Below are 12071 nucleotides of genomic sequence, written 5' to 3' on the forward strand. Positions count from 1 at the left end.
CCCTGATGCCCACTAATTAGCCTATATCCTGACAAAAAATACCTGATGTTTTTCCTTGTGAAGGTGAGGGAGACTCTTGCTGCAGAAACTGGTCTAAGTGTCCGTGTGGTGCAAGTCTGGTTCCAGAATCAAAGAGCAAAGGTGAGAAAGCAACAGTCAACGCGGGATACTAGTGTGTTCTGAATTTTCTCAGGCCACAAAACTGGATTTAAGACTTTCTTGTCTAGATCCGTGGTTCCCAAACTCAGTCCTCAAGGACTATCAACAGTTCATGTTTTCCAGGTTTCCTGTTGATTTTTAAAATGTGACAGTTAGTTATACACATTACACATGCTGGATAACCTGGAAAACATGAACTGTTAGGGTTTGAGGACCGAGTTTGGGAATCACTTGTCTAGATGTTATTTTCCAAGTAAACCATTTCAACACGTATGGCGATGGAGTACCCTGTAGGGCAATAAAGGATAATGCAAAAGAAAATTAGGTGGAAAATGATGTGTCTAAGATAATTAAGTGCATGGGGTCTGAAATTTACCTGGTCCAGAGGGTTCCCTAATATATAATGTTGACTGGAATGTGGAGAGTTTCAGGCGGTCTGCCGCACTTTGCTTGCTTCTACTGAAACTCTTTGGACATCTAACTAGCATGTTATTCATCACAAGCAAGACATGTAGGTAACCAAATTGTGGCAATGATGGAAACCAGGAAAGTATTCTTGTGGGCATTGGTTTTATTAATGACATTTCTTATGTTTTCAGTGGAAGTAAACATTAAAGTAATACACTTTAAGTGGGTGAAATCCATTTCCAATACATTTTTATAAACTTTTGTAATGCAAGCAAGAACAATTATTAGTATTAGAGCAGTGTAAGAAGTACATCAAGCAATTCCTGGACCTGATTTACATACAAAGTGCATTGCCTGATGGAATTACCAGAATAGAACACGGACCTGCACTCATTCTAGAATCTTATTCTTGTCCTTTACTTATAACAGATGAAGAAGTTGGCAAGGAGACAGCAACAACAGCAACAGCAGCAAGATCAGCAAAACCCGTCACGTATACCAGCAGGTAATTCTCTTTTCCAGGCACTGTGTACTTTTTTAATCACAGACTGGCCCCTCGGGGCTATTCTATGGCCACAAATTTGCCATGGCTGCTGTAATGAAGATTATAACCTGGTTTCAATATCCAAAGCTCATTTGCATATTCACAAATACATAAATAAAAATGATCATGCTTTGATGTATGTGTTTTTACTGCTACAGAAATTTAGAGTTCCCATTATTCCCACTATTGTAAAAAAAGAAATATATATATATATATATATATATAGATATATATACATATATCTATATATATATATATATATATATATATGAGAGTGGATCAAATTGCATGAATTGCGCTATGAATTGTGGCCGCATCCACCGTACTCGCCCGACTTGGCTCCCTGCGACTTCCTTCTGTTCCCTAACCTGAAAACGTGGCTCGCGGGACAAAAAAAAATTCATAGCGCAATTTGGCCACAACAGTTCAGGATGAGGGAGTTGGTGCATTGTCGTGGTGGAAAAAAAAACTAACCTATGAATCAATCTGAAATTTGGTATGGCGTTGTTTGAAAGATTGTAGTACACATAGTAATACCAACTTTCCTCAGCAATGCTACATGTCTTCAAACACAGGAACTTATTGATCCAGCCTCATATATATATATTTTTTAAAACTGATGAATTTACAGTAATACTGTAATACAAACAGGAAAACACAGGAGGGGACCATGTACTAGACATATATAGAAGAAAAAATGGTGTAATCCCACTGCAATCTGATGGGTGGCATGGCTGGCAGAGGAGTCAGAGTAATGGGTATATTCAATTAGCTGCCAAAAATACATCAGGAGCGTAAAAGTGACGTTTTTCACAATTTTCCAGATGTTTCTATTTTTTTTGGGGGGGGGGGGGGGGGGGGGGGGAGGCTGTATATTTTGATTTCCTGAAAAAACTTTCACCAATTAGTTTGGCCTAATGAATTAGATGTTGGCATTTGAGTCTTACCCACGCAGTCAGGATCACCTCCTTGACTATGCTTCAATTAGTAGGCACACACCGGAAAGGTCTTTGTGGTATGATTTGTTTTGTATAAACTGGAACTGGTCATGAGAACAAGGTAACTGTACATGAATAACTTTCACTGTATGCTGCATCTCTCTCTCCTTCGTGTCACCTTCAGACACAAGAAACAACAAACAAGTATATGCATACATCACAGACTGTAAAACACATAAACACAAATATGACAGCACCGCCTGCTGTCCCTCCAGTATAATTGCATCATAAGTCTCATCTGATGCAGTTTTCTCAACATCAGACCCATTATCCTTAAAATTGTACAGGTTGAGTATCCCTTATCCGAACAGGACAACAAACATTTTGGAAAAGGGATTTTTCCGGTTTTTGGAATACATTTTTTTAAACATACTTACCTGTCCCCTGGTGGTGCCCCGATGGTCCTTCAGCATCCACGTGTCCCCCGGCATCCACGGTAGGCCTTCAGCATCGTCTTCGGCGTCTCCGGCATCGCCAACGGTCAATGGGGACACTGGTGGGTGGGGGGTGGAGGGGTTGGTTGGGGCGCGGGGGGGGGGGACAAAAACAAAAAATTTGAATTATTCCCCCAAAAAAACCCATGTTTTTTGGAATAATTCGGATAATAGATCTCCGGATACGGGATACTCAACCTGTACTGCAAAAATATGCAGTGCCTGGAATTAAGAAAGGGGTTTATCTATGTGTTTTACATTATTTTCAATGCTATTTCACTTATTGTAAATATTCTTTACTTATTACAATTTATTTGGAAAAAAAAACATTACATGTTGAGTATCCCTTATCCAAATGATTCAGAAAACCATACATTCTAGAAAGTCTTTTTTTTTTTTTTGCTAAAAGCACTACTGGGGACATCTGTAACAGCACTACTGGGGACATGAAATGTTACTGGCATTGGCAATACTGGGGACATGATCTATAACTGGTACTACTGGGGAAATGATATGTAACTGGCACTAAATATGTGAAAGAAAATGATTGCTTGGCATTCACATTCAGTACCTGAGATAGTACACAAACTTTGTATCATGTTTTGAAACCTTGTTTCATGCACAAATAAAATATATTTTGAATGTATTTCATGTGTCGGATGCGTTTGTACAACATAAATGCAAGATACCTCAAGATACATCATTGAAATATAAAACAAAATCTGAAATACGGAATAATTCGTTATCCAAAATTCTTCGGGTCCCGAGCATTTTGGATAAGGGATACTCAAACTGTATACAATTAAATAGATGCTTACTTTTTTGTTTCTAGGCCAGATCCCCCTGAAAATGCAATATAATTTTTCAATGCATAATAAAGTAATTTATTAGAGCATACAGTATATTTTGTATAAATTATTGTGTGTGGTGTTAAAGGAAGAAGAGTAACAATTTTGTTTCATGACTGTTCTGTAGCTCAGACACACAGCTCAAGTAACTCCAGTATCGATGGAATCATGAACGTCTTCACAACTCTACCGCATCAACAGTTACTTTCAATAGAGCAGAACATATACAGCTCAGATCCATTCCAGCAAGGACTCACACCTCCCCAGATGCCAGGAGATCACATGCATCCTTATGGTAAACATCATTAATTAATTCAGTGACATATCTCTTATTTGTGTTATGGGCTCGTTTACTAACTGCTATTGTATTTTGGACCAATTGATATAAAAATATATAAAGATAGAAATTGAAGGCAGATATGAACCACTTTTCATATCTAGTATGCCTCTTTTTTATCTTTTGGTAACCTCTACCATATCCACTACCCTTTTTGTAAAGTAATTTTTCCTTAAGTTTCCTTTGAACCTTCCTTTCTCCAGTTTTAGCATCTATCCTTAGGTTCTAATACTTGTATTTCATTTGAATAATGTTTCCCTCCTGTACCTTGTTAAAACCATTGGCTTCCAGAACTGAACACAGTATTAGTATTTTAGGTTGTTCCAGTGACCAGTACAGTGGCATTAATTCTATTGTCCTGGTACTGACTCCTCTGCATATACATCCAACCTTCCTTAATGCTTTGTTACATTGCTTACATGCCTTCAAGATATCTGAATTGGTGATTCCTCTATCCCTTCCCTCCTCTGTAGTTTCCATCATGTTGCCATTAATGCTATATTTTGCCTTTAGGTTTTTGAGACCTACTATACATGTATGAATTTGTATTTGTTGGCATTAGACTGTCCTCAAATATTTGTTTCACCTGCTTTGGTGTGTCTACCCTATTGCATATTTTTATGTCATGTTCAAAAAGTCATATTTTTACTTTAATATCATTTGCAATGTCCCCAACAAAGATATTAAAATGCACTGGTTCAAGTACAGATCCCTGAGTAATGTAATTTGTAACCTTCCCCTCCATAGACTGAACTCCATTTACTACAACCCTCTGTTTCCTACCCTGCAACCAAGATCTTAGCCATTAAACCATCTTAGAATCGGACCATATCAAATACCTTACTAACCTAGGCAAATCTAGGGGGTGGTCCGGGGGTGCACAGGACCACCCATTAGCCCATTTTGTAGCTTAGGGATGGCGCTTTCCAATGAGCTCAGCCCCGTGTCTCTAGCCCCCTGGGAACCAGAGATACGGCCAGGCAAAGCTGGAACGTTTTCCCTATAGGATAATACGGGACCCGCTAATTCCTACCCCCACGCAGTTCAACGGCTGCCAGTTCCCCCTTCGGCATCACTGAAGCTCGAGGTTGATCTCAGTCGAACCCAAATCGCTGGGCCTTCAATCTAATACCAGGCTGGATCCATATGGGTTAATTGGTTCCAGGGATATTGAGGTTAAACCGTTTTTTTTTTTTCTTAAATGTAATTTCATGACTATTTATGTTCTTTGAGGGCAGATTTCTCTGGAACCAAACAGCCCAGTTTCACGGGACCAAAATCATTCGAAGCCAACTCAAAAGTTCTTCAATATGATACTGGTCTCATGTAAATGGGTCAGTTGGTTCCGAAGATATAAATATAAAAACAAATAAAATAAAAACACATTGATATGTAACTAGAGAGCACAAGATGTTGTGTCCATAGAATATGGAGCTCCACAATTAGTGGCTTTGCTGAATGAAATTCAGAAAAAAGAAATATTACCATCTGCTGTATCACTGGTTGTTGTACCAGGAATGGGTGTGATGATAAGTCCAGATACAAAGTTCCCTCTTGGGGTATGGAAAGAACTCCCTATTCGGCGTCTTCTCCTTTAAAGATGGACTTTTGTTAGGAATTAAGCAGAAATCCCATATATTTGTAATCCAATAGGTCAGGAGGTCATGGATGTCATTGGGAGTAAGGGCATCACTTTGTAGCAGGTGGATATTTTTTTATTAAAGGTAGCTCAAAAAAATAGTATTATTTCAAACAGCTGTGGCCTGCAATGCTCTGAATACAGCCGGGCAGCCCCCTGCTCTCTGCCCAGCTGTCAATGACCCCTGCAGCTTCCGCTCCAATTCTTCTCCCCGCTTTCACCTCAGCCCACCCCCCTTTAATGATGTGGTGACGTCACGCACAACAACAGCGCGCACAATATTCAAATGTCCACTCGGCTAGAGGGGACACCAGGAGGGGAGTGGGAGCGTGCTCTGCACTGCGCTCTGCTCCTCTCCCCATAGAAGCAGCTGCACCGCTATCCATTTTTCCCTGCAGCAGCAGCGAAGGCTCATATAAAAATTTACAGTAAGTGGCACTTTTGGGGGCATTGCTTAAGGGACGCTACAAGTGGCGGTATGTGGGGGCATTACGCATAATGTGTGGCTTTATGTGTAAGGGGCATTACGGTGTGCAGCATCATGTGTAAGGGACATTATGTGTGCAGCATCATGTGTAAAGGGTACTGTGGTGTGTGGCATCATGTGTAATGGGTACTATGGTGTGCGGCATCATGTGTAATGGGTACTATGGGGCCATCAAGCAAGAACCCCCTAGCAATGAGCACTTATGTGGAAAATATGTAATGGGCATTATGGTTTGTTATATAGTATGTAATGGGCATCATGATGTGTGGCACAATGTGTAATGGGCATAATGGTGTGTGGCCTTATGTGTAATTTGCATTACGGCGTGTGGCTTTATGTGTAATGGGTAATATGGAGTTTGCTAAAATGTGTAATGGGCATTACTGTGTATGGTCTAAAGTGTAATACCACACCCCTTTTTGTAATGCCACGCCTCCTTCCCCTGAGGCCACGCCCCCTTTTTGCAGCGCAAAGGTCCCCCTGCTGTTGTGCCTAGATCTGGGACCACCCATTACCATAATTCTAGATTCGCCTATGCTTACTAAGGACTTTTTACAGTACTGTATATATGCTACATTGACAGTCCTTCCTTCATATTTTGGTTTAGTCACCCAATCAAAAAGTAAATAAGATTTGTTTGGCATGATGTCCTCCCAGTAAATCCATGATGCTTGAAATCCTGCAATTTTCTGGATTTGAGATATTCAACAATTCTTACTTGTAATGGTGTATTCATGAATGTTCCTACTAATAATGTAAGGCTTACTGGTTAGTAGTTGTTTGCTTATTCCTTGCTTCCACTTTTGTGCAGTGGGACCACCTGTGCTATTTTTCAGTCCACTTCCCTCCAGCACATCCTTTCAGCTCTTTGAGTATCATATCTGGTCTCACTGATTTATCCACTTTCAGTTTTGAGAGTTTGTTTAGGACCCTCTTCCCTGTAAATGTATTTGTATCTACTTGATTTTTATAAATATAATTACAAAATTAACTGTATAATTGTAAACTCGGACCTATTCAATTAGGTCCCTGATTTTTCCTGACAGTCTTAAGAGTAGCAAAAAAAAGCAGTAAATGCATCCTCTGGGATTAAGCTTGTGGGAGAACCCATTTATTCTGTGTGCTGAAATCTATGTGAATTACAGAGAAAGTTGGAGTTTGGGCATTTGATAAGCTTTCCCTACAGATATTGATTGATTCAGTTACAGCATGGGGCTAGGAGCACCCTAAAGTTGTCTTAATATATGCTTTATTTTTTACAGTTCTAATTTGAGATAGGTTTCAAAATTGTTCGTAAATTACACAGATGATCCTTGTAAAATGTGTTTAAATATTACGCAATTGGATAAAATAATTTCAAATGATGATTTCAAATGATAAATTTGTAACAATCAATAGACACAATGTAAACTAAGTGGGGATTCTCTGGATTGCTCCGAAAACCCCTTAATCCCATTTTTTCCTAAATTAAACATAATTAGAATTTTGACATTATAGTATCCAAGTTGTGCATTTTATAGAAAAACAATAATAAATACTGGCAATTAAATATCTCTTCTCTCTCTTCTGCAGTTTTCTTTCCCCTTCGTTTTTCATTCAATGCTCACAAATGAGATGAGAATGATGAGACTGATAAAGCTGTGTAATGCGTTTAAGTTTAATGCACACTTGACAGCAATAAAAGTGACATTATAATCTTTTATCTACTGTAGGTGGAGAGACCTTGTTCCATGACATGGACAGTGATGATGCCTCTCTTAACTTGAGTGAGTGTCTTCTAGCAGTCCCTGAAGTCGGGCCACTGCAGACTCGAGTGGGAAATCCTATTGATCGTCTGTACTCCATGCAAAACTCCTATTTTACTTCCTGAAAGCAATGAAGAATGCTACAAGCGAAGCCTTAAGTCAGGAAACAGAATTTCTGCTGGTTGTCTACATTTCCTACTGATTCCATTTCATTGATTGATTATGGTGATGACCATTATGCTACTGAATTTTGGCCGATTTTTTTGTTTCGTACTCTGCTTTCAGCTAAGACAATTTGCCCAGGATCATCATGCATAAGTATCATTAAAAAATGAATTAATACTGGTTACTGAAGAATAAAATGTCTTGACCAATACGTCACATTTGACAACCAAATTCACTGGAGATATTGAGAACATTCTACATAGCTGCTGCTTGACTGGAACTGAAATGTGTAAACTGAGCCCTAATTTTTGAGTGTTGTTATCTAGGAATTACCCATAAATATTGACTATGCCACCTGGAACTATAAAAGACACTTGTATCCATTCTATAAAGACATTATGTATTGGCATTGCTTCTCTGGATTTTATCACTCATGGAGATGTACTGAAGAATAAAATGACTGACTATGGACATATTGCTATTTGGCCCACAGACTGAACTGAGTGCACACTGAGATTACACACTGACCAGCTCTGTACTAACTACAGGAGCATTTATTGTTCTTGCAGTGCGGGTCATGCACTAGAAGGATATAACTGACAAGTCCAGTGTATTAACTGCATTAATCAGGATACTGATTGTACAGCCCAATAGTATTGTCATTGGGAGGTATTTAATGTTGCACATCAGTGCTTTAACTTATATAAAACATAGCTTATTTCTTTTTATTCATGTGCTAGGTTGGAATGTTTGCGACATTATTTTTTGTCTATTAATGACATTCTGTTTTGATGTGATTATTGAAATAGATTAAGAACACATACTATTGGCCTACTTTTTTGTACTTTCTGATGAGTAGAGAAAAGAAGAAACATTGCCTGCTAACAGAAAGCAAGAATATATTATTGCTATTAGCGGTTACCTGCTACATTCTTTAGTGTGGCATTGCTCAATGTGTCTATGCAGAGTTCCAGCGGTGGAACTACAGTTGCCACAATAGAGGCCCAAGGGAATAGAGGTGAAAAAGAAGAAGTATAGAAGTGCGCTTATAGTACTTTCACCAGAAAAAATACACAACGGTAAAAACAACTGTATTTATTCTGAACATTAATTTAAAATAATGACTTAATCACTTCAGAAAGATGTTTTCACATAAAATTCCAATATTCCAATATTTGATCCGACATCTGATTAGCGACAATGAGAAAACCCCTACGTGTTTTGTCCTATGCGGACTTCATCAGGGGAAAACAGGATCAATTTTGGAAAACGATAAGTTCTCCTTGATGGCTACTATGGAATATAGCGTATATGAGACGGTGTATATAGTGAAATCGCATCGCATCGCATTGCATGGGCCATTTTAGTGCCATGATGCAATTTTTTCATGTAATTTATTCACTGCTCTGTTCATTGCACCTCCCGCAAAATCGCATGCGATCGCATGCGATGTTATAGGGTATGCGATGCCATTACATTAGGTATACAATGGTAAGATTGTATAGGTCCTAAAAAGAGTTTTTACGCACCCCCCGACTATCCACGCCACCCCAAAGCCTTTTTCATACCCCCTCCGACTTTTTCATACCCCCACTATCCACGTTGGCGCTAGGCGGCCAATAAAATCATTCGGAGTAGAGGCGCTGAAGATGAAACTTCAGCTTCTCTCCGGTTAGTCCGTGAGAGGGTACCGGCCGGGACAGTAGCGTAGGTACAGTAGGTCCCTGGGTCCGGGACCCCAGGTCTACAGGGTTCAGGGCTCCAGGGCTGCAGAGTCCGGGGTCCTGGGCTCCAGGGCTTCAGGATCCGAAGAAATCCATAGGGGTACCTGTGGAAGAAAATCCTACTCACCAAGGTCCTCCGGCGAAGATCACATCCTCTACTTTCTGACCAGGTCTTCTTATAAAAAAAAAAAAGCTACTGTCCTGGCCGGTACCCTGAATGGTGATTCCTATTCATATTTTCTGATGACGTAAACATTGCCAACGTGACAAAAATACGAATACGATTATGTGTATTTTTGGCATAGTAAATGCCAAAAATACGAATACGCTTAAAAAATTTGTATTTTGCTATGCAAATACAATTTTTTTATGCGTATTTGCCTTAGTAACATGACAACAATGTACACATAACCTCCATGCTAACTGATATGCAAACGCATATAGCGCTAGTTGTATACAAAATATATGGCATACTAAAAGATAAGATAAGAAGAATATGGACGAAAAGTTGGATTGTCATATTACAAGACTAAACAATGAATTTCATTGTCAAATATGTCACTGTGACATTCATTAATATTGTCCCTATGACCAGGGGTCGCATATCCACAATACACCAAGTTACATTTTATCTACTGCTATACAATAGGGGGCTATGAGTGTACCTTAAGTATATAGACTTCTATTTCCCATGTAGGGGAATATTTCACCACCCTTAAGGATGCTACTATATGCAATGTATAAGGCCCATATTATCATTGAGCCCCATGGAGCTAAGGTTCCCAATTTAAAAATCCATTCAGTTTCACGCTTCAGCAATTTAGCCGCGCTATTGCCACCTTGGATGGACCATGGAATGAAATCTAACATTCTATATCTAAGTGTGCTCAGGGAGTGTTTAGCCTCACTGAAGTGGCATGCCACGGGTTGTTCACTGGTCTTTTTGTCAATGACAGAGCTGACTGCTGATCTGTGGAGAGCCATGCGCACCTTGAAAGTGCATTTGGTCTTAACAATGTAAGACCTACCGCACCGACAAATTAGTTGATACACCACATAGCCTGTTTTGCATGTCAATCTATGCTTAATGTAAAGGTTTTGCCTGTACGTGGATGCTGAAATGTTTCTCCGGCTATTAAGAAAAAAAGCTAGTGTTATTAGCATTAGTGCTACTGGTCAAGTCAGGTATCGTTTCACAGCATTAAGACCCATCTGGTGGGGGATAACAGTGTATAAACTTTGCACATCAATACTACAGAGCCAGATGTTCTGCGTTAGCTGTGGAAGTGAATTTAATTTATTAAGCAATGTGGTAGTGTCCAAAATAAATCTTAGATGTGTTTGTATGATGGGTTGCAATAAGGTGTCCAGATATACTGCATGTGGCTGAAATAATGAGTTCCTGGCCGAGATGATTGGCCTTCCTCGAGATCGCTCGAGCGACTTGTGTATATTAAGTGTTGTATAAAGCAGAGGGGCAACTGGAAAGGACAGGATTAAAACATCCCTCAGTTGACTAGAGATTATGTTCTCATGTATTGCAGTATCCAACAGGGTCCTCAGATTTTCTTTGTACATCACTGATGGGTCTTTAAATAACAGCATGAAAACTGCAGGGTCACTAAGGTAATTATCAATTTCTTGTACATTATCACTATGGTTCATAATAATCAGTGCTCCCCTTGTCAGCCAGTCTGAAGATCAAACTGGTATCTGATGCCAAGTTTTTAAAGCAATACTCTCACTTTTAGATAAATTGTGATATATGTTGGGCAGATGGGCTATATGTTCATCCGTGTGCTGTTCCAAGAATCGGGTTAAAGGTACGTATGGATGCATTGACTGATTGGGGCTCAAATGATGATTTAGTACTTGGCAAAATATTCTTTTAGCTTTAGTTGATGCCCCAATTGGTATTTGTCAACATGCCATTGAAATTGGTCAACATTGTAGCTCGGTATAAATTAATGGCCACGTCTTGTATGGGAATGATGTCTCTGATAGGTTGGCCCCTACTCTTGTAGTTGCCCCCAAAGGGCGCTGTCCTAAAGGGATAAGTGTGGCCTTTTCTGATTCACTTGCCATTGTTGCATATTCTTGTGATTATTCTGGATCACGTGACTTCTTATAGCTCCGTCTAAAAATGGCTGTTTATTGGCGTGTTTTGCAGCATTGTCTGTCCAACTATAAACGTAATTATCATAATCTGTGTCAACTTTCACACATTTAGTGGCTTTAAATTGTATCAGATGCTGTTTGTTTATTTGCAATTTATCATACCAATCTGTTGTAGTGTCTGCTTCCACCAGTGTTTTATGAGTAGCTTCATATGCATTGATTTTTTTCTTGTACAAATAATATTTATTTTGTAGACTGCTCGATGATTAATAACATCAAGTCCATTGAGCATTTGTTAATGATCCCCACTCATTTTTTGCAAAATAGGGGGTCATTTCTGCCGATTTATAAATTGTCAGACCCCTGGGAATCTTTTTTGCTTGGTAATATTCACTTTGCAAAATACAGTAGTAGTGATAGTCAATTTCTTTACCATATACATTGCATATAGGAGCGTCCTTAAGG

The 12071-nt window shown here is 39.2% G+C and overlaps 1 protein-coding gene across 3 annotated transcripts in view; it reads left to right on the forward strand.

The window, feature by feature from the left end:
• The window catches only part of LMX1A (LIM homeobox transcription factor 1 alpha), a 103998-nt gene extending 95424 nt beyond the window's left edge, over window positions 1-8574 (forward strand). For all 3 annotated transcript variants that reach the window (XM_083156962.1, XM_083156963.1, XM_083156961.1), the window contains exons 6-9: window positions 64-141; window positions 997-1072; window positions 3519-3686; window positions 7567-8574. In XM_083156962.1, coding sequence (XP_083013088.1) covers window positions 64-141; window positions 997-1072; window positions 3519-3686; window positions 7567-7724 — 480 coding nt within the window. In that variant the 3' untranslated portion in view covers window positions 7725-8574. The remainder of the gene's footprint in view (window positions 1-63; window positions 142-996; window positions 1073-3518; window positions 3687-7566) is intronic.
• The last annotated feature ends 3497 nt before the right edge of the window (window positions 8575-12071 follow it).

This window comes from Crinia signifera, chromosome 8 (assembly GCF_055691185.1).
Source record: "Crinia signifera chromosome 8, ASM5569118v1, whole genome shotgun sequence".
In the NCBI taxonomy this organism is placed as follows: Eukaryota; Metazoa; Chordata; class Amphibia; order Anura; family Myobatrachidae; genus Crinia; species Crinia signifera.